The 22310-nt window shown below is 47.2% G+C and overlaps 2 protein-coding genes across 2 annotated transcripts; one reads left to right on the plus strand and one right to left on the minus strand.

The window, feature by feature from the left end:
* Positions 1-7649: 7649 nt before the first annotated feature.
* LOC149326566 (uncharacterized) lies at positions 7650-9481 on the minus strand. The gene has a single exon (XM_089562418.1). The coding sequence runs from the start codon at positions 8929-8931 to the stop codon at positions 7663-7665; it is 1269 nt and encodes a 422-aa protein (XP_089418544.1). The 5' UTR covers positions 8932-9481; the 3' UTR covers positions 7650-7662.
* Positions 9482-12736: 3255 nt separating this feature from the next.
* Positions 12737-20524, plus strand: LOC149326567 (G2/mitotic-specific cyclin-B2-like). Its single transcript, XM_089564616.1, has 6 exons — positions 12737-12740; positions 15964-16094; positions 17223-17468; positions 18797-18939; positions 19639-19747; positions 20405-20524. The coding sequence occupies exons 1-6, from the start codon at positions 12737-12739 to the stop codon at positions 20450-20452; spliced, it is 681 nt and encodes a 226-aa protein (XP_089420742.1). The 3' UTR covers positions 20453-20524.
* Positions 20525-22310: the final 1786 nt, after the last annotated feature.

Raw genomic sequence — 22310 nt, forward strand, 5'->3', positions numbered from 1 at the left:
ATCAACGAGGAGCAACTTTGAATACGAACAGAGGGGATCGAAGCTGTGGACTGTTCTCCAGCCAAACGTCTTGGAGGTTCACAAAGACTCTTTCTAAATTTATATTATAACTGTGTCTCTGTGCTGCTAATCTTAGTTTCGAGTTATAAGCATTTGGTTTCAAATCCTAAGACTTCTTGAAGCTTTGTTTCAATCGCCTCTAGTCTTTCGTGCATGTTTGTTCGGCACATCAAGATGTCATTCGCCATCTCTGCAAGGCAGCACGCTGACTCTTGTTCAGTATCCCAGCAGGCTACCAGGAAGAGCATCACAACATCAACAATTCAAACAAATTGTAAACAGGCTCCGGAGCACCTCTTGTTGACAAAGAAGCGGTTGCCTCGATCGTCTGCTCTGATTACTTGTAAAGTCATTAAATTTTACACGATTAAAAAAAACGTTACAACTTTTGCGGGAGGGCGGGTGGGAGTGACTAGAAATACCAACAATAAATTTATTTCTAGGTTTCAATGCAACTAACTCACGTTATGAGGTAAAAACGCCTGCATTTCTCGCGCAGCAAAAATATCTGAGGAGATAACCCTCTTTCTATCGATATCTATTCTTAGAAACTCTTTGAAAACCTCGCCATTGCCTAAAAGAAGGAGGGTGATGTAATGCGATGTTAAAATGGCGAACGTCACTCAGGAAAACACTTTGCTTACCTGTGAGGGTTCAGAGCATGTACTGCAGAAGTTTGCACAATCGTCAAGGGATTTTCACACGGGACGAGGCCCCACTGCGCAGCGACGGCCACTTCGTCGTCAATGCAGATTGAGAGGGCCACGTGCGTTCCATCGCTTGTTCCCTGGTAACACTGGAGCAAATCAATCTTAAATAGGGCCGCCTTGCTACAGTGATTCTCCCTAACATGTATCATGACAAACTAGCTTAAAACGCCACGCAGGAAAAGATTCGTAAGTATGCTGCGCCACTCCTTGCTAACGCACGGACACACTCTACCCTTACTAACCTGCTGATTCACTTCGGAGAAAGAATTAATGTTTTTGAGGGTTCTTGTGGTGCTGTGGACAGCGATTACACTAGACTGAATGTAATTTGCCAGCGCCATCATGTTAAGGACCCACGCCGCCGTGGCCAGACCGCGAAAACGTGGTCTCTCTGCCAGCGACGTGGGTAGGCCCTTCCCAAGAAAAGTGGAGGCGAAAAATAGGAAAAGGCGAGTACTGTCGGGGCGCTGCAGTTTGCTCGATAGAAGGCGCACCGGACATAAAAATACAATGCAAGCATTAACCCGGAAGCAATTAAGGAAACTGGGAAACAGAGCAGCGAATTCCAGGGGGTCGATGAATGCGAGCTCGTCAGCATTGTGAATTGCCGTGTAAAAGCAACGCGGAGCAGTAGCATAGAGTGCATGCATAACAGTCTCCTGTGTGCAGGATAGCGGCTACGACGGGAACAACCAGGAAATCCACGCGCTTGCTGCTTACATCCTCCCAACGACCGCCTTCAATTGTATCAATTGTGTTGTTGAGTGTCTTGTAAGCGTCTATCAGGGCCAAAGCTTCTAGCTTTGTCTTAATGTCTACTTTGTAGGCACCGGCTGTGCACACCACTGCAGTGTACTTGTGCCCACTGGGGAATTTTTCCTCGGACGTTTGGTGGACGAACAATTCTGAAGCAGCAGTCGTTCTGCGAATCGCGCATCGCCGAAAGCGGTCCTGAGGAGCGTTGATGTCATCGGCGCTGACACTTATCACTTGGGAGAATCCACTTGGAAACTCACGCAGAGCAACTTCGTGTGACTCCGCAAGAGCGAACAATAGATTGCCCGCCCGGGTTGCCACTGCGCTTTCAAGAGATCTCGCGGGACCTAAAAACTTGTCCCAAGAAAGGGACAAAAATACTACTCTTTTTTCGAGCCAGAATGCCCATACTTTTGTGCGGACAACCCCGCAGCTCTTTCCTTGTGCGTAGCCTAAGAATTCACGCCTTATTTGATAATCTGAGGCACTGACAAATTTCAGTGCAATGGGAAACTGCTTGACGCTTTTGGGAAGGAGACTCTTGTCGAACGATGAATACATAAATACTGTTCGAGCAGGAAATGCTTTTGAAGCAGCCGTTATGTCCAGCATGATGTCCTGCGTTTCCACTTCCTTGACCAAATATCCGCACAGGAGTGCGAATATTTTAATTACGGTCAATCGCCACATTTTGCTGGTCACGTGCATTGTTCGTAAGAGTGTGGATAGGTGAACAATAAATGCCGTGTATATTTCACGAGCCACTAACGAACAGGCAAGATGAGGCCTGGCCGTTTTTCAAGTTCGACAGTTCACCCGAATGAATAGTTTCCACTCGCTGTCTTCAAAAACCGTGAACCATGACGGAAAGCCGCCCTCTTGATGGCTGTTTCGGAACTAGGACTTCACTGCAATTATTACACCAACAGGTCGCTTCTATGATACTCGCGTCACGGAGTTTGGTTGAAAGCGCCTTTCGAGGCACAGAACTCAAGGAGGTGTAATCTTCATTTCCAGGACCACATTTCCAGTATTTCCATCATAACACTTTGCGCTGGTGAAGTGCCGAATGCTGTGGTTCTCGCCAGTTTCTGTGTTCTGTGACGTTAGAAGTGGTTTATTATCCTGATCAGTATCTGGTAACAAGCATCAGGCAAACAGCGCTCTTGTCGTCATGTTCTTTTCTGCTCTGTTCCGTGGCAGTTTTTTTAAAGCTCGAGGGATGAAAAGTTCTGCTGGAAACTACAGTTTTCTCCAAGAAGTTACATTATCTTGTCAGCATTCTCAAGGCGAACTTATTGTAGAGTGGATACCTTCCTGGAGAATTCTTCGTCCGTACAAGATACTAAGACTTCGCTGCACCCAACATCCGCGTTGCACTGAGAACTACCATAGATACGCACGGCTAGCAAGCCCTCGAGGACACTAAGGCATGCTAAGCGAAAAGTAGTGATAGCAAAAATGCGACTGCCTGGGAAGGCAGTTTTGCAACCGGGGACAAACCATGCATGGCCGTATTTTTCATTTCTCCTGTTTCACGAATAACTGCTGATATATAGCTGCTGTAACACGACGGCCCACCGCGTGTTATTCATGCAGGGAATTCTTTAAAAAAACATGTGATATATATCTACGCAGCATAGCAGAATGATCTGCCGCTCCAGCACTTACTAACCTCGCTATGCCCTGTGTAACCATTCCAAAAACGCAAACTGGTAGAGGAGAAATGCAAAACACCTTTCGGTCTTGACGCCACTTTTAACTGAGTGGTACGCCATAAATGTTTCCGAGCTTTCTACACCCCATTTCTTCTCCTTGCAAAGAGGTTTATTGGCCTTAAAAGCAACAGGCACTTTACAGCGTTTCTATACCCGCCGGTGTTCGTTCCAGAGCTAACCAGCAGCGCGCCCTCATCGATAGCACTGCCGGTACCGCGTCAAAACATCTTCGTCGCTACAGTTCATCCTTTACCGTGGCAGAATTTTTATTGTGAAACTTTGATTGAAAAGCGCTTTGAGTTTTTGTTGTTGTGGTATTCCATATCATTTCTTGGAAGTGGAGAAGCTACCGGTTCGGACAGCGGGAATTTATTAAAGTAGAGCAATTCAGGGGAATAGAGGCGATAAGGGCGTGCCGACTGTTTCCCTTTCCATAACTTTCAGATAGAAGACTTAGGGGAGGTAGCTTATTGGGGGGACAAAATAATTCGAGACGTCACTACCCCTGCATCTGGGTAAGTTTCACTATTAAGGCATTTTGCGCACCACAACAGTCTGCGAAATACCGCAGCTCCTAGGACTCTTTTTCTCATTGCCAAGAAGAGAAGGCTCTCGGAGCGCCGTGAGTTTGTTTTACTTTTAGTTCTAAGACCTCTTACAGTCAGAACTCCGCTCAAACAGTCCAAAAAGCGAAACCACTTCTTCAGACACCTGGCGGAGTCTTCCTAACACGGGGAGCCCACGTTTGCGCTCCAGGGAGGATGACGTCAGTTATTGGTTGCTTCATTGGCTGAATCCAGAAGGAGGAGTTTTAAAAAAAGCCAAAAGGAAGAAGGGCAAGTGGAAACAACGAAAGAAGAGGTTGAAAAAAAAAAGGTCGCGATTGATATTGAAAGAACTTTAGTAATATTTTTACAAGATCGAAACCGACGGAACCGGCCCGCTGCCTCAATGCCCCTGCCACTATCTATGCCATCACGCCATGCCATCCAGGATCAAGTGGACCAAGTGCGCTACGATGCCATCCAGCCATCGAAGAGCCCCAGCAAAGCCCCACTCACACTCTGCAAAAAGGCGAATACCGGGAATACCGGTCTCTTCACCTGCGTTGATTAACGCCGTCTGAAACGCGTTACACAGAAACACAACTGCCCCTACACTATTTCGATTACACCTTAAACATCTTCTGTGACACCATTTATTTCTCGTTCATGAATCTAAAGAGCGAGTATTGGAGAATCGAAGTCGGTGGAACGAATGGAACGAACTTGCTTACGGTGGAAGGTCGCTTTGAGTTCAAAGCAATGCATTCGGACTCTATCCTTCCCGACAATGTTCCAACTTGGACTGAAGTTTAAATTTGCCTGATATTTTCATGATGTTGTTGCATTCTCTTCAACATTTTACTATCACCTGAACGGCTTCGAACAGTGTTGCAGGCAATAAATTCATCTCGGCAAACCTAAAGTCAGAGTGGGCCATCTCTCTTACGAGGTGATCGTATGTCGTTTGGTATCGTCACCAAGGATACAGTACACTCGGATTCACAGAAAACAGCTGTTTACGAATGTTTTCACCTGCCTGCAAATAGCAAACATTTGCGACCAATTTTGGTAATGTGCGCTTATTACCGACGGTTTGGTAAGTACTTATTGCGCGTTATTGAAGTCTTGACGGAACTAAGCCATACATGTCATTATAAGGGGAAGCTCCCAAGCTTGAAGACTTCCAAGAACTTCACTGCACAGCCTATGAAATTTTCAACATATATCGATCAGTTCGACGAAGAGGAATAAAATGAGATCAACAGTGATGCTCACAGGATGGGTTTAAGCGCCCTACTCGTCGAAATAGAAGATGATATAGAAAGGGATACTGCCCACATAGCCAGCCACTGTCGAAAGCCGAGGCTATTTATCAGTGGCCGACAGGTTCTTCCAGGCAATCACATATAAAGACTTCACCCTGTGCCATCAGGGATTTCATACTCGGTTCGCCCCATTGACATGGCTGTCCTGTACAGAAAGTTTCTTCGCCGGGGTTGATGTAGAAGTACACAACGACGGCATCTTCGCATTGCGCGGCAATACTACATTTAAAATTGCAGTGGCCGTCTTTTATAAGAAGCTCCTTCTTTGCATGAAGCTACCTCGCTAGCTATAAAGCAAAAAAGCAAGAAAGTTGCGCTCACATTCATAAATTTACTTTTACACTCCAACCACCTTGCACAAGTCGAAAACAGCCTTCAGTTAAAACTTGAAGGGTCCACTAAAAATCATCCATCTAAATACGAGGCATTCAGTACAAGCGCTTCTATTTAGCTTTGCATCCACCATGCGGTGGATAGTGCTTTGCACATTCGAATATAGCACGCTGACATCACTGCTGACGTAACAAGGAGAGAGAGTGACTGGGTGGTGGCGGAACATAACGTGATATGCCGCTAGACGTAGCGGCACTGGCTGCGGGCTATCGTGAAGCCGTGGCTGTGCGCGCGAACGCACGCAGATAATCGGTATCAAAGCTCAAAAATAAATTTTCACACTGTAAACGTGTTCTCAAAATGGTGCTGTTCACACCAAGACAAAAATTACAGCGGAGCCTCCAAACAAGTCAAGTGTTGTCGGAGAATTATGATCATGGCATCCAATTGCACATGTTCACAATGTAGAACAATGTAGTCAACACTGCAATGCATGCACACGTGAGCATGCCAGTGAGGACGTCGCAATGCGCGGTCCACATCTGAGAATCTCGTGCTAAATCGTAAACATAACACGACTCCCGAGTCATGAGCGCGTAATGCAACACGAAACCATGTGCCTCACAACAACCGTGATTAATCCTTGCTGAGGATACAGCGTAAGCCGGAACCCCAACTGGTGCCTACAAGCAGGGGAAGTGCATTTACTATATAGAAAAGTTGAGAAATTGTTCACTTAATTCGACATGCACGTTGCAGGCGACGCGATCTCTCATCTGCGAAAAGCGGTGCGCTTGTAGAGACATATCGCTGTCCGGTGTAACATGCTCCAAACTGTGCACATTACACACCAAACACGCTCATTACGTGAGCTTTCCACACCGAAAAGGACTGCAAGATTACTTATATTTCTTAGACTTCCGCTAAGTGGCGCCGCCCTGGTTTGCTGGCTGCCTATCGAGCTCCGCTTTCACCTGCTCCTGGCCTGGTCCAGGGCCTCGCCCGCCGTGGATTTAATCTCCATCGCTTCAGAAAGGCTTCCAAAGCATGTGGACACCCATTTTCATCACGGCCGCCCACGCCACCGCGCATATTACTGTCGCATTCAACGCTGGAAGGGACGCTGTGAGCTCCGAATCGGCCGCCGTGGCGCAGACGGCAGCGTTCGGCGCCACCGCAGCGTCCACTACTAGCCAACTCCACGCTCTAAAGGATGGCAATATCAATTGGTGCTCATAACTTTTGCTGGTACCGTCTTCCCCCCCTTTGTATAATTTAAACGCGCTGCCTTCCGGTGCCATCCTCATAAACCTAAGCCTCCCAGCTGCACCCGTTGCCTTGCTCTGGACACAGCACCCACCAATGCCCCCAGCGCAGCGTTCCGGCCAAGTGCCGTCGTTGTCCTGCTCCTCTACCCGCCGACCCTTCAGCTCATGTATGCGCGCAGCCGTGGTGCATTCATTGCCAGGTAAACACCCACCCCTCACTCGACTCAACCTGCCGCTTCCGTAGAAGAACGGTAGATTGGGCGAGTTGGTGTTCCATGGCGAAAGTACATATATACAGCGCTAAACGACAGGACTAGAAGAGGAGTAGACAAACACGTAGACAAACAGCGCCGTGTTTGTCTACTCCTCTTCTAGTCCTGTCGTTTAGCGCTGTATATATGTACTTCTGCCGCTTCCTCCTCGTAAAGCAACGCGAATGTTCCAAAGCTGCATACCTCTGTCGCCTAGCTTTGCGCCGGGCGACGCAACGCACTCCCTCGTCCTCCTCTAATCATGAGCCTCCATCAGCTCCGATGACGTCACCACCAGGCTCCTACCCCGCCAAAGTTAAAGGTTCCTCGGTGTCAGCGTCCATCTCTTCCACTACACCACAGGCTCCATCCTCGACTTACGAGAGCCGCCCCTTCGATCTCCGGCTCGCAAAGTTGGAACGCCAGCAGCGAGAGCAGGAACGCAAATCCCACCATCTACAACAGCAGATCCATGCCTTGACTGAATCCCTCCACAGAACTACCTACTTGTGGTGTTCGCGGCTCCCGGCAAGTAAGAAGCGATAAGAACACTGCGTAGTACTTTATTGGGCAACAGCTGAGATGCGTTCTCCCGAGGCGCTCATGCAGGTGCTCGCTTTTGTAGAGCCACGCCTGACATCATTTGGCGCGTCATCACGCGTCTCACTGGGTCCACACGAAACGCCGGCACGCGTCTCATGCGGCTCGCACAGAACGCCGGCCCGCGTCTCGCTTGCCTCGCACAGAACGCCGGCCCGCGTCTCTCTCGGCTCGCACAGAACGCCGGCACGCGTCACTTCCTCCACCGCAATTTGGAGAGTCACGATGGCTGGTATCGGTCAGGCGGCTTCCTGACTCGCTGAGGGTACCGCCTCGTAGGGCTGTTTCCGCTGACCACGGGTGCAGGGCTAGCTGCAGAGACAGCGGTTGATGAGGGTGGCGGACAATCTGGAAGTTCTGGATGACTGATGTCGGTCTCCTCCCCCACCGCAAATGGTGACGGCGTGTTCGCAGCTGAGGCTCGTAGAAAATGGTCCTTGTGTCGCCTCCACATGCAGGATCCGATGGGTGTCTGCACCTTGGCCTCGTACGACACTGGCCCGGTGCGCTGCACGATAGTTGCTTTGAGCCATCTTGGTCCGCTCCAGAAATTGCGCACCCAAACCTGTTCAGCTTGTGCAAACGGCAGATTTCGTCCCAGTCCAAGCGCAAAGTTTCGAGCCACTCGCGTCCTAGAAGAGCTGGTCCGCCGTAGTCTACAACGTACAACGGAAGGTCACCGACTTGATCCTTGTACCTTACGGCTGCTTTCAAAACGCCGCAGGGCTGGATAACTTCTCCTGTGTGCGTTTTCAGTCGCAGTTCCGTCGGGTCGAGTCTTAAAGGCGGTCTAAGTCTCTCGAACTGCTGTCTTGATATTACAGACACCGTAGCGCCTGTGTCTAACTCCATGCGCAAAGGTACACCTTGAATTTCGACATCGACGGTAATGGGACGCCGGGCTTTTTCAGACAGCGTCTGGATGTTTCCCGAGTCGTTACTTTCAAGAGTGCGTATCCACTTCCATGAACTCGTTGGATACTGCTTGGGACCACGGCAGGCACGCTGAATGTGGCCTTTCTTGCCGCAGTTTGTGCACTTATCTGCGATATGCGGACAGGCGCGGGAAAAATGCTTGTCAGAGCCGCAGCGATAACACTCGAAAGAATGCTTTCTTTTGGCTGCGTATTCAGCGCTCATTTTGTGGAAGTCGTCGACAGCTTCTCTAGCATGCGCTTCCTCAACATTTTTCTTAGCTTCTTCCAAAGCGAGTGCGCGTTCAACGGCTTTTTGGAACGACAGCGTTTTGTCTTCTGCAAATAAGTATCGCTGAATGTCGGTGCGGAATAAACCGCACACAAACCTTTCACGAAGCGATTCGTCCAAAAAGGTACCGAATTCACAGGTCTGAGCTAGTTTTCTCATCTCGGCTACGTACTGTGCGATGCTTTCATGCTGCAGCTGACATCTTCTGTGAAATTTTGCTCGCTATGCGATCACAGACACTCTCGGGGTGAAGTAATTGCGAAGCAACTCAGTTAGCTCCTTGAACGTCTTTTCTGACGGCTTATCTGGTGCGGTCAGAGATTTCAAAAGGCTGTATGACTTCGGCCCAATGACGCTTAGCAAAGCATGCACCTTGAGGTCTTCTGGAACTTTGTTCACCGCGAAAAAGGAAATTAGGCGTTCTTCGTAAGATAGCCAGTCACTCACAGTTTCGTCGAAGGCTTCTACTTGACCAATCTGACTGGAGGCTGCCATCTCAGACGTCTTGACGCCTTTTGTCGTAGGTGCGGTTGAATCCAGCGTCGCTCTTCGGACTGTTGCCTCGGTACTCCGTTGCCCAGCTTCAGCGCTTCTTTTCTGCGTCTTGCCTTGCTTCCACCATCCTCGTCGCCAGTTGTGGTGTTCGCGGGTCCCGGCAAGTAAGAAGCGATAAGAACACTGCGTAGTACTTTATTGGGCAACAGCTGAGATGCGTTCTCCCCGGCGAACGCTTGCCGGCGTTCTGTGCGAGCCGAGAGAGACGCGGGCCGGCGTTCTGTGCGAGGCGAGCGAGACGCGGGCCGGCGTTCTGTGCGAGCCACATGAGACGCGTGCCGGCGTTTCGTGTGGACCGAGTGAGACGCGTGATGACGCGCCAAATGATGTCAGGCGTGGCTCTACAAAAGCGAGCACCTGCATGAGCGCCTCGGGAGAACGCATCTCAGCTGTTGCCCAATAAAGTACTACGCAGTGTTCTTAGCGCTTCTTACTTGCCGGGACCCGCGAACACTACACTCCTCTCTTACCTCCCAGCTTACCAAGCTAAATGAGCACCTTGCCACGTTCACTACTCCCTCCTCCACTGCCTAGATCGCCCCTTTGGCTGATCTTGTAGAAACCACCACACAGGCACACCACACTTGCTTGGTTCAGCTAGAGACTTCGGTTCTCCAGATTCTTACCACTCCTCAAGCACAATCGCAACAATTCAATTCATTCACTTCTATGCTCCCCTAAGTGCTTGAGTCACCGCCCTCGGCCAAAAAGAAGGAACGCGTACCCTCACGAGCTTCTACCTCTGCACTATCATAACGGTGTTTGCCAAGGACCTCGAGACTGTGCAGGAGAACTGCTGACATCAGTGCCATAATAAGACCCCCCTTCATCAGTATCTACTCGCCCGCCCCTCCCTGCCCCATTTTCTTCTTCTCCAGGAGACTCGGACGGCCCGAGCTGTGCGAGGCTACCGTGCCTAATTTGCCACTACGGTCACACCGCTTGTGTCTATTTATGAACGCAGCGAAGTGCTCGTCGAGCCATTTTACATCTCTTCCACCCTTCTTAAATATTTTGTTGTAGCGGTCTATTACCATCCTTCTCCCCGCATCTGACTCGTCCTTTTGTCTTTCTACAACCCCCCTGCCACTTCCTCTTAGTTCTCAGTCCTATGCAAGTTTCTTCACTCTCTTCCTTCTACCTCCCATCTGGTCTTTGGTGGTGACTTTAATGCCCCGCGCACATTCTGGGGATACCCCCAAACCCTCAAATCCGACCTCCTCCTCCATTTGCTGGCCCAGGAACGCCACCTCACCTTTCTTAATACTCCTGGTTCCCCTACTCGAGCGAGCACTGCCTCATAGCGTCCCAGGACACCCGACCTCACTTTTTCTCGGTGTTCACTTTCGTTTCACTGCCAGGTGACAGACGAAACTCTGCTCAGTGACCACTTTCTCATCCATATTACCACCTCACTTTAGCACATCCCTCCATGTCATCCGGTTATTCACATTGGCTGGCACGGCTAACGCACTAATCTCGCTTCCGAATCCTTTCAATCCTACGACGACTGGATGTCGCCCATCTCTGCAGCGCTCACGTCCAGTAGCCGTCGCGTTCGCTCTCGTCACCCCATCCCAGACCCAGATTCTCACTTTCTCCGTTTATGGCGTCGTCGTAAAATTCTTCAACGCTCCTTTCGCTCTCTACCCCACAATGCCCAACTTCCCTCCCGCATCACTGCTCTGCGGGCCGAGATCGTCGCCCAACGCGCCTCCATCCAGCACTCTCATTGGAATGCTTTCTGTGATGGCCTTCACTCTGCATTGCTCTCGCGATCCGCATGGTCTCTTTTTAAATCCCTCCTGTACGCTAATCCTGCCCTTCGTCCCACTCTAGCTAAAGCCCTCCCAGGGGACTCCCTCCGATGTTTTCGATCAGCTCGCCTCTCTCTACCTCCCGCCCAAACTGACACCTTCCTACCCGGTATACTCTGACGAACCTAACCCCGATAGTGACCACTCCTTCACTCCCCGGGAGCTCGAATCGACTCTGGCGGCCAATGCTACACACTCGGCTCCCGGTGAGGATGCCATTACATACACCACACTTCATAACCTTCCTGATTGCGCCAAAGAATTCCACCTTCAGACCTACAATGAGGCCTGGGACAGCGGCTGCCTGCCGAGCTCCTGGACCTCCTCCCTCATTTCTATGATTCCAAAGCCGGGCGAACCTCCCTCTTTCTATTACCTCCCGCCCAATCTCCCTGACGTCCTGCGTTGGTAACACCGTTGAGCGAATGGCCCTGACTCGACTCTCTAATTTTCTCGAGGCGAGGGAGTTCTTCCCTTATTCTCTGATTGCCTTCCGACGCCGCGTCTCTGCACAGGACATGTTTCTGATTCTCCAGCAAACCTCCCTGTCACCTATACCCACTCAAATTCAAGCACTTTTGACCGTCGATGTTCACAAGGCCTTCGACGGTGTTTGCCACGAACACGTCCTTTCTCAGCTCGCCTCCTTGAACTGTGGCCCCCGCATGTACTCCTATATCCTCTCATTCGTCTCTAAACGTGTGGCTCGCTTTCGAGTAGACACCCATCTGTCCGACCCCGACCACCTCACCCAAAAGTAAATACACAAGCAAAACCAAATACACGCCTGGATGAGGCGTTCAGATAGGAAGTTAGTATCGCCCCTATCCGCCCTGGAGAGCACACATGTGAATTAGTTCTTTTGCACTTACTGATCTCGGCAACGAGTCGTTATTTGCCGATGTGTTCTTGCTCACCATTTCACGGCACCATGCGTACTATAAGTCGTAATTTTTAGCGAGTTTAAATATAGAAAACGTATGGTAGAAATTAATCATCTCGCAGCTCCCTTTGCGCAGCTTTCATTTTTTGCAGTGCTAATTTAAGCCCGTTTCGCCGAGGTTTTTAATGACCACGAGAAAATGCAGCAGCCCTGCGTAGTATGTAATCCATATAACTGGTTTCATACTTGGCTAACGCACTGCTGGAGCGATTTATTTCGAAAATATAAACGCAAGAGACTGGTGCTGCCCACATATCGTCTCATTTTTATAGAATTGATTTTTGCTTAAAATTCATAATTCGATTAAGAATAAAGTCATATTTACTGCACGTGATTGCAGTAAAAAAATGTACAGGAATATCATGCAAGAAATGTGAAATATAAGTTTAAGCTTTCCTAAACTTTTGTCGTTTTACTTGCAATCCACAATTAAGGTGTCGGCCATCAGTCTTTATGCTCAACACTGACGCCTGTATTTACTCAAGAGGACCACGAGCGGTTTGTGAATTTACCCGAGTTTGGCAATGGGTCATGGAATGCAACTTCAGCAGGACGTTTTGTTATGCTGATGATTCCTTAGTAATTGCTAACCATTGTGGCTTAAATCCACTTGTGGTAGACATTATGTAGGTGTTCGAAAAGAGCACGCATGGGTTAGCTTCCACCTTCGAGCGACGAAAGCAAATAGTTTTCGTATTTATGCATTTGAGGTTTAGCTTTTTATCGTATCATGGCCGCTGTGAAGCTGTTACTGCATTTTTGATAGCACCCTGTAGAGTTATGGGCACTGTATTTGTCTGTCGATACTGAAATAAATTATGTTATTTGACTTGGTAGCTTTCTCCTAGAGCAAAAAATGGTACCGAATTTTAATAGCGCACATTATGCACACAGTGCAGAATTCTGGACTCTTTTCCGCATTGAAGAGTGCTTTGTCACTTGATTGATTTTAAGCATTGGAGCAGAGCTTTCTTGTGGAGGTTGACAGGTTGCACGTATCGGGTTTCACTGATACAGCATCTTACCTTATTTGTGAAAGGCTTGTGAAGTCAGTAAATACTGGAAGGTGGATAGCTAAGAAACGCAAACACAAAAAAATAACAGTGGTAGTTATTAGTTATGTTCACCATACAATACTAAAGAAAAAGCAGGTGGGGTGATACGATGTTGACACATCCTTAGTTTCTCCGGCAAAAGTTGAAATGTGGCTGTGGCGGTTGAGTAGAATCTAAAGCTGTTGAAAGGTCATCATGAGCCATTATTTCCAAAATTTCATGTAAAATGTCATGAGAGGCCACCTGTACTTTGTTCGAGATAAGCATGGTTGCAGTTCTAGAATGTCGTTGGCTCGAAGTTCCAGAAGCTGTCTTAGATGACTTTCTGCGTCATCATGACCACGCACTGCCAGTCCTTGGCACTCTAAGTACTGTAATGAAGATAATAACACCATCAGTGCTTTCAGTCAGTCTTTCATTTTCTTTTGCTTCCCAATTACATCAGCAGATGCTACGTTCAAACACGCTTTGGTAGCTGCGGTTACGCTAATGGCCGCACGATGCGGCTTCGAGGCCTCATGTCTCTAAAATCTTATAATAGCTTGCTTCCAGTTAGAAAAACTCCTCGTCACAAACGTCAGTTGAGAGTCTTTATCCCTGCAGGTATTTGGCAGAAAGATTCTATTACAGTCCTTGATTTCGTGACGGCAGAAAAAAAACATGATTTCCTCATTTGCGCCTCTTACTGCTGGTCGCAGTATTTCATGATAAGGCGTTTAAATGCGGGCAGCAGCCATTTATACTTTTAATCGGAACAGTTCATATTCACAGTCTATACTGAATGCAATCATCGCACACATTGAACCACGCAGGAATAATATTTTGTTTTTTTTGGCAAAGCACGTGTATTGTCAAGATGTTGCAGATCAAAAATGTTTTCCGTAAGGACGGTTCATATATTTATTTCACCCAAAATAACCGCTCATCGGGTGTGCTCCAAAAGAAAACCCCTTGGGAAGCAAAGCCTGCTGAAAACATTCGTAGCATTAGTCACGAGCTTTTAACGCGAATCTTCTCTACGCTGGAAATTTTAAGCAGCGCGGAAAAACGAGGAGGATTCAAAAGAAAATAGGCACAACAGAATCAGCTGCAGAGCCAGTGCTGTAGTCTCAGTGTGTGTTCGCCGTCTTCATTTTATCGCGCTGCTGAGGTTATTCATTACGAGTAATAGACTTGCCAGTACTGATCTAAAGGAACTTTACTATGTATTCTTTCTCGAGCTTACAGTCTAGAGGGAACATAACGCAGGTTTATCTCACCTTTGACCGTTCAGCTCGAGCACAGGAGTAGATAAAAAATGTGATTGCTTTTACGATTCCTGCGCATGATGTGCGCTTCACAAGCGTTCATCAATTGTATATTAGCCTATTGCCGTGACTGTGTAAAAAACATCAGAAAATTCGGTGAACCTGAACTTCGTTACAACTTGAAGGAACAACGGAAGTGGGCGTGGTCCTAAACATCCTGTATAACGTCCCTGAATAATCACAGCAACGAACAAAACCCCTTTTTACCGTTAGATTGTATCAGAGAAGTAAGAGGCTTTGAAATTGTTGAGCTTTTAACTTGTTCTTGTTGGAGTTTGGACAAAAAACGTGGCCAGGGTCTGCATTTTGTAAAACAGGAATTGTGTTTAAGGAACCTCAATCCAGCCCATCCCTAAGACTGACCCATTAAATAACCCCTAACCTTGAGCTGCCTCCCCTGGTGTCCCTCCAAGAGTCAACGAACAAATCGGTTTTGCCATAGTGCCTTCACTGTTGAGTGCTAGAGCAATAGAGAGTTTTTGAATAGGCAGCCCTAATTCTTGGGGCGACAAGGAAGTAGCCGGCTCCAGTGATAAAGACACCAGCACAGGAGACATTTAGAATGCAGGATTCCCGTAAGCAGATGCATCAGGCTTAAGTTCCTGGACTGCGGCACCATTGCGGCTAAAAAGAAAAATCGTAAAACTAAAAATGAACAATTTATTATGTTTTTGTTTCATACCTCTGGGGACTTCTATGCAGAATTAGATACGCATAAAACAACCGAAAGAAACGTAACATGCAGTGGATGCTTTTGACGTAGTCTCTTTCTTGGACAGCGTCATCTCGGGCGCAACGCGTAGGGTAACTCTCGCAATTGTAATTATTTTCACTTTTGTTTCCGCACGCATGAAGAAAATTTACTGCATAAATAAGAAAGCAGTGTGTTAACGGAATGCTGATTTTTCTCACATTTCACACAAAAAACCGCGGACCTATTTGAACCTCGTGCGCGTTCTGACAGGGAACGACGCGAACTCACTAAGCGTACCAGCTCTGTAAGCACCCAAGTAATCTGTAACAATTGCTCCTTTTGAATTTTGCTGTGCTGAAACCACAAAAACGCTTACCCCTTTTCACCCTACCCACCCCTCTCCTGAACAATGAGCAGCCCATGCCCGACACCAGAGGGACAAAAGCTTTGCTTCTTTTCTTTCTTGCCTCCCCTCTGCAGCACTTTGAAGAGGAGTTTTCCCGGAGTATAGTAGCTAAAGCAGTTCCGGCTTAAACAGATCATAAGCATATGAGTCAGCTGTGGACACATAATCCGCTGTGCACTTGGCCAGTTTATTTTGTGAAACGGCATAGTTGGAATAACACCTACAGCGAAGGCGTTCCCCATTTTCATCCGGCATTAAGTGGAAAAAAGCCCGTTGGCAAGAAGTTGTACGGGGGCTTTCGAACTCTGAAATTTCAAGGAATGGCCAACGCCGTGGCCCATTTAGCGCCCGGAAGGGGGGAGTGGGGGGGGGGGGGGGGGGCTGACGCGACCAATTTAAACGGGAATTTTTGAGCGGCCCAAAAGGTGGTGGATCGCTCAGTACGGGAGCGCAATGTTCACTGGCTCATCGGGACCCGCAGCGTGCTGCAGTTCTCGCCGGAGACGCTTTTTCTGGCCGTCTCCATCGCGGATCGCTACTTACAGGTAAGCAAAGCTTCTATCATTACATTTTAATAGTGTTCACAAGAAGCTCCCGAAAGAAGAGTGGAGCATTAGAAAATAGAGCGCTGACTTTCAGCTTTACTTAGTCTGGTACATGTACGAACAAATTCGTATTTGATGCAAGTGAAAGATGGCCTAGAGTTACGTTTCAGCTTAAATCGACGTGAAACTTGCGACATATAGGAACGATCTTTACTAACTATTATGCTAGGAAAAGCTTGAAACTTCACTGTGGATTCTTTATCCTTCCATTCGTTAAGGCAGCACAATTTTTTTTGGATTTTCTGAATTACCGAAGTAAAGTATTATACGTCAAGTTTCCCATGTAACTCGATCTCTCAAGTAGTGCAAGTTCGTGTGTCTTATAACAAGGCATCTGCAGCTTTTATTGTTTTTCCTTTTTCATTCGCAAAGCACCAAGTCGTGATATAAGTTGGTTCATCGTTTTTTGGCTGTGTGATATCATGTCGCCATTGCTAGTTGGTTGCTGGAACTATTCATGCTGCAGCTTCAGACCGTGGCTCGTACTGAAGACATGCTCTGGTAGGTGTGTCGTCTTAAATATATACAGTCTTTGTCAAAAGTTTGGAGCCCAGGGGGTTCACTTCCAAGCTTTATATTGGGACTCCAGGAGCATTCATGGAAGTCCTACCTATTGCAAGAGGCAGTACCAGAAATGTTCTTATGTCCAGGAAATTTGGAGCGCTAGAGATCCATTAAGAACGACGCAGTGTGGTTCAAAACAAAAGCCCCTGGGCTCCAAACTTTTGACAAAGGCTGTACTTGTAAAGGTACACTCAAAAGGGAACACTTTATTCGAACACAAGCTCTCGTTAACTCCATATCGTCTACCCTTCGTTAGCGTGATGTGTTGTGGTGAATGACGGATAACAAAGGGCTTCTGACGCCATGGCACTAATTATCCTGATGCGCTTTGTAACTAAGCCAAGAGCATATCAATCAGTTCTTAGGCTTGTTTTGCTGCAGTTTTATTTGACTAAGAGTGCCGGAAGAATGTGTATGTGTGTACAAAGCTCTGCTGGGAGCTATGAGTGAAGACTGTCTCTTGACTCTTCCGTGCTCCGGCCTCTGCTGCTTTTCACTATTCAGATGCGTTCCGTGGATAAGCGCCAGATGGAGCTGCTGTGGGCTGCAGCACTGTGTGTTGCGGTGCAGCACAAGGAGCCCGAGTGCCACCTTCCCTACCGTTCCTACCTCGAATCGACTCTAGGCACGGGAGAAACCACGGAGAGGGAACTGTGCAAAATGGAAGAGGACATTCTTCAGACCATCGATTGGTCCCTGAACTTGCCGTTGCCCCTGGACGTCCTGAGTCGCAACTGCAAGGCTGCCAAGGTATGTGCACTTCGTGCTTTCGGTTATATTCCTGGCTTATTGTGGTCTGCGGAGGGTGTTCCACAATGACTGCTTTTCATAGCAGAAAATATAGAAGCTTTCAGAGTATTGGAGTGGTGTGCTCATTAATTTGTGGATGGCAATAAGCCTGTCATGTTGCTCGCCATCAAGGACGTGCCTTCGCCGCGCAATAAGTTAGATAGGTGCTGGATACAGGCGAGCTTTCAGAACAGACTCTAAGGTGCCACAACATTGTCACCATTGTACTGTCACTGTTTGGAGATTCTAAGCGGAGCGGTGAGGTTGTAATGTTTCCTATAGAGCACAGACTGATGCGCAGATGACCCACAGACGCATGCATGCGGCACGTTTTATGGCGATTAGCTGACGAAATATCGAAACTTAATTTATTAAACTATATTATGGTTCAGTAAAGTGAAGTCCTTAACATCGCGGTTTGCCTTCGTCCGAGAGCAAGTCATTACTTATTAGATGCACGCTTTCATTTAAAGGGACAACTATCCAGATTTTGTTCTCAGTAAAACCAACTACACATTTATTTTTGAGCATATTGTTGCTGTTCAGCAGCCGAAATGGCTGCTTAAAACAGTGTAAGACTTTTCGCGCCACTCACTTCACTTCTGATCAGTTTGAAACGATTTTCGGTGTAGAAAACTAATGGGGCTGCGGTGGCGAACGATGTCGTTTACCTGCTAGGATGTGGTAAGCTAACCATACTGGCCAACAGCAATTTTCTCCTATAATAATTAACCTTCACGACGTCGAAGTATGCTCGAGCATGGTTTAAAATTCCAGGTACTCTCGGTAATTCCTCTTGGAGTGCCATGTGAGCAATCGGCAGCCATGTGTCAAAATTGAAATTCTTTTTTCTTAAATATGACTGCATACTAAAAGGCACGGTTCTTTCTCTTCCTTGAGAAAGGCACATGAACAACTCTGCAAGTCCGAAAGGCTGGGAAAGGATTGGTATATTTTGAGGCATTGCCAAAATAACAACTACTAGGGGTAATAGTTTTGTTAGACCAACCTACGTGTAGAGGTGGTAAATTTTTTTTAAAGAAAAAGTTGCTGGCAAAGATTTATTGTCCATGCACCATACAAGCAACAATTTTTTTTCTGAATAATCTAATGCTGTTGAGTGCTGCGCCTGAGCGGTTTCCTGATGGAATATTTGTTGATTTATTTCTCACTAGTTTCAGGGGACGAGAAATAGCCATTGATAAGGTCCTGTCTGCTCCACAGACCCGTGTAGTGAAGTTGCTGCCTTTTTAACTGACTGGCTGCCCCACGTTTCCTGCCTTTCACAGGCAAGCAAAGCGGAACATCTGACGGCCCTGTACATCCTGGAGGTGTGCCTGGACGACTACACAATGGCCTGGATAAAGCTCTCAAAGAAGGCCGCATCGGCTCTCTACTGCGCCATGCACTTTCAAGGCAGGAAAAACCTCTGGTATGCCACTGAGACCTTACTGTCTTTCCTTCTGTAGAGGGTACAACAGGAAAAGCGTGCAGTAATCAAATTCCAGATCAGTATATTAAGTTGCATCTACTTTCAGGTCAACAATGTCTTAGTTAAACTTTAGACCAGAATCATTGTTGGTCCGAGTTCACAACATGCAAAATTCTATCTGTTAGTTATTCGCAAGAAGGTTTTCTCGAACAAAGACAAATCTCGTTCACCAAACCATTAGCCACAACAGGTGTTAGCACGATGAGAAATGCCCGTGTCCCCGCTATGGTAATTGGTTTAAAAAATGTGAGATCTTACCTTCTTTAAGCGCATTTATAGTTTTTAAGTACAACTTTTTCAAACTGTTTTTTAGACACTATGAAAGAGTTGTGTTACTTTCATGTTGCCGTGCAGTAACCAGGGCATTTTTAGCGCTCGAATAAGATTCGTTCTGTTTATATTCTAAGGTTATCGCACAATGAATTTGCGGCACAAATGCGCGGTAATATTACAGCTTCTTATCAAATACGTAAATCAAAGTGGCATTATATCTTATGTGTGCAATGTTATGTTCTCTGCAATTCTGCCACAGGTACTATTGTAAGGCACATAGGCGTTTCTGGAAAGCCATAATTTGTTCCTGAAATAAAATAAATTCTATCATATGTGACTAATGAGCGCACTGCTGTTAATTTCCAGTTGGGACTACAAGATGCAGTCCTCCAGTGGCCACGATATAGGCGCCCTGCGGCCTATAGTGACGCGGATGCAAGAGTTCCTGCTGGCCGCATGCGAAAGCGAAAAGTGGGTGGGTATCGTTTTCCGCCTTTTTTGTGCCCAATTCTAGTGATACCTCTTCTGTTGCCACATATTCTGCATCTCACTTGCGGCTAGTTTAAACGTGCGGCCTTTTTCATTTTCTGGGAAGTGTGACACATAGCAGGTAAGCACAGTGAGCGATAGCAATGACTAAAGGAGTCTCATACCCAGCAATTGCGGCCGAAATCACATTTCAATTCGAAAGATTTTATGAACACAATCACTGTATATATTGTAAGATTTCACTTTGACAGTCAGTACAGCCGCAGTTCTTCCTTCGGCAGGCTTTAATTCTTTTGTTGTTTGCTCGTAACGTTTTCGCTATTGCCAAAATGGTTCCCCCAATGGTTTTCTATGGCAATTTTAAATGCTCTAGGCGAGCGACGGAAGAATCGTCCATTGCCTATATTTCGACAACAATGACTTACAATCTTCCAAATTAAAAGCATTTTCACCAAGAAAGCCGGAAAGGTTGGTAATGCAAATGTTGCACTATCGTGTATTTTTGCCTCGTCTACTGATATTCTTTCTTTTCCTCTAGCTACTGTTCCCATTGTCGACCTTGGAAAAATATTGGCCCAACGATCTTGCAGCATTTGTTTGTCTCTTGCGGCAACAGACTGAACATTTCTGTTTGATTTTGCAGACTCTATACGAGATCTACGAGAAGGACTGGTATCACACTCTCGGCTGATATCGAACACCAAACCCGACCAGCTTCGAGATTCCAAATAAGGCCTTCTGAAGTTCAAGCTACGCATACCACTGCACATCATGGGAGACCACATATTTCTGCAATTGTTGCCATACTCTGTTTTCTTCATACTTCGCATGCATCATTCGTAATAAATCTTTTATTAAAGTGACCACACCGTCTTGTGTACGTGTGCAGCAGCTTCCTTCGTGAAGTAGTGCTGACATTAAGGTCAGGCAGCTCTATTGTGAATGTGGAAGGTTGTGCATGCTGTGTTGATGATATTCGTGCTGCGAGACCATTCCAGGTTTGATAAGTACGCGCAATTTTCTTGAACTCTGTTGTTGTTTCCGCCGATCTGTCGCAAATCTGAGGAGCAATGCTCAGCAAAGCGGAAAGTTGGGCAAGTTGGATAACGTTCATGATGTAAAAAATAGCGCACAGGGAACACACGGGAGTTAGCGCTTGTCTGCGTCGTTTACTTTCCGTCCCGTGTGTTCCCTGTGCGCTATTTTTTACATCATGAGCAATGCTCCTCTGCTATTATATACCTTAAGTTTGCGTAGGATACATCTCTGCAGTGGATATCTGACGGCTCCACGCCACGTAGGAAACATGAATGTCAGAAGGCAAGGTAATAGAAAAAGCATGAACTATGGGGTACTGCAAGATTTAAGCGGGAACAGTTTACTTGTGCTACACCCATGATTTAAATGCTGCGTAGTTGAGTGGTCTCCACAGAACTGCCAGTGCTTTCCATCTGCACGAGGTGCTTCAGAAACATGCGGGTTCGTATTGCATTCGAATCGCCTTAGCGCCGCTAGGCCGTTCGAAAACTTATTTGTAAGTAAAAAACAGTACGTCTCAACATACAGAGAAATCTTGAAATTATGGCTGCTGAATTTTCGAGCGGGCACACTAGATCTCTGTTACACCTGAGAATTAAATGCTGCTTAGCCGGGTGTGTTAGTGGTCACGTGTAACATTGCGGGTGCTCTGAAATACCTTCCAAGGTGGGCACATGTCAACTTGGCGAATGACTGCTTTGTGTTGTCATGAGCACCTCAGCCAAATAATGGACTGCTACACGAGGCACAGAGGCCACAATCACGAGCGGAAGTTCGCGAACCGTTCCGTCGCCTTTTTCATGCTTGCATCCTCCGCTGTCGCACGCACCTGCGTTTACCAGTTGAGAGTTGGTCATTGGTGAGATAGTTTCAGAAGTTAGCAGCTACTATAGCTGCGGGGAAACTCCGTCTTATTTTTTTTTTGTAATTTCCCTCATCAATTCAGGAGCCCTAATGCACAGTAGCTGTTCTGAAGGGAAACTGAAAGACCGTTTATCGGCGATGCATCTCTGAACGTAGGTTTATAGAAATTTAATCGATACATAACAAACAAGTCTTTGTATGCACGCTTAGCAGCAGCAGCGGGGCAGCACTTAGCAGCAGCAGCGGGGCAGTTGCGGCATCTTGAGCTGCCCTTAACACATCGCTTGTCCGTGCAGGTGTATCATTCTACCCTGACCGATCCCGATCCCGATCTTATCATCTGTCTATAGCCCATTTCCTCCCGACGCCCCAACAAGTGTGATCTGCGTTTCATCTGCCTGAGGACCTGCTGCGGCTGCGTCGGCCACTGTTAGCCACCAGGAGGAAGTACAAAAAAGGACGACAGATCGGCACCCGGCTTCACTTAGCAGCAGCAGCGGGGCAGTTGCGGCATCTTGAGCTGGCCTTAACACATCGCTTGTCCGTGCAGGTGTATCATTCTACCCTGACCGATCCCGATCCCGATCTTATCATCTGTCTATAGCCCATTTCCTCCCGACGCCCCAACAAGTGTGATCTGCGTTTCA

This window comes from Amblyomma mixtum, chromosome 10 (assembly GCF_055824585.1).
Source record: "Amblyomma mixtum isolate Tamu chromosome 10, ASM5582458v1, whole genome shotgun sequence".
NCBI lineage: Eukaryota > Metazoa > Arthropoda > Arachnida > Ixodida > Ixodidae > Amblyomma > Amblyomma mixtum.

Bases quoted from the DNA above. Each gene is read 5' to 3' on its own strand.
- LOC149326566 (XM_089562418.1), bottom strand. From the start codon at position 8,931: ATGAGAAAACTAGCTCAGACCTGTGAATTCGGTACCTTTTTGGACGAA.
- LOC149326567 (XM_089564616.1), top strand. The intron at 17,469-18,796 runs GTATGTGCACTT...TGCCTTTCACAG, and splicing joins GCAACTGCAAGGCTGCCAAG to GCAAGCAAAGCGGAACATCT. The intron at 18,940-19,638 runs GTATGCCACTGA...GTTAATTTCCAG, and splicing joins CAAGGCAGGAAAAACCTCTG to TTGGGACTACAAGATGCAGT.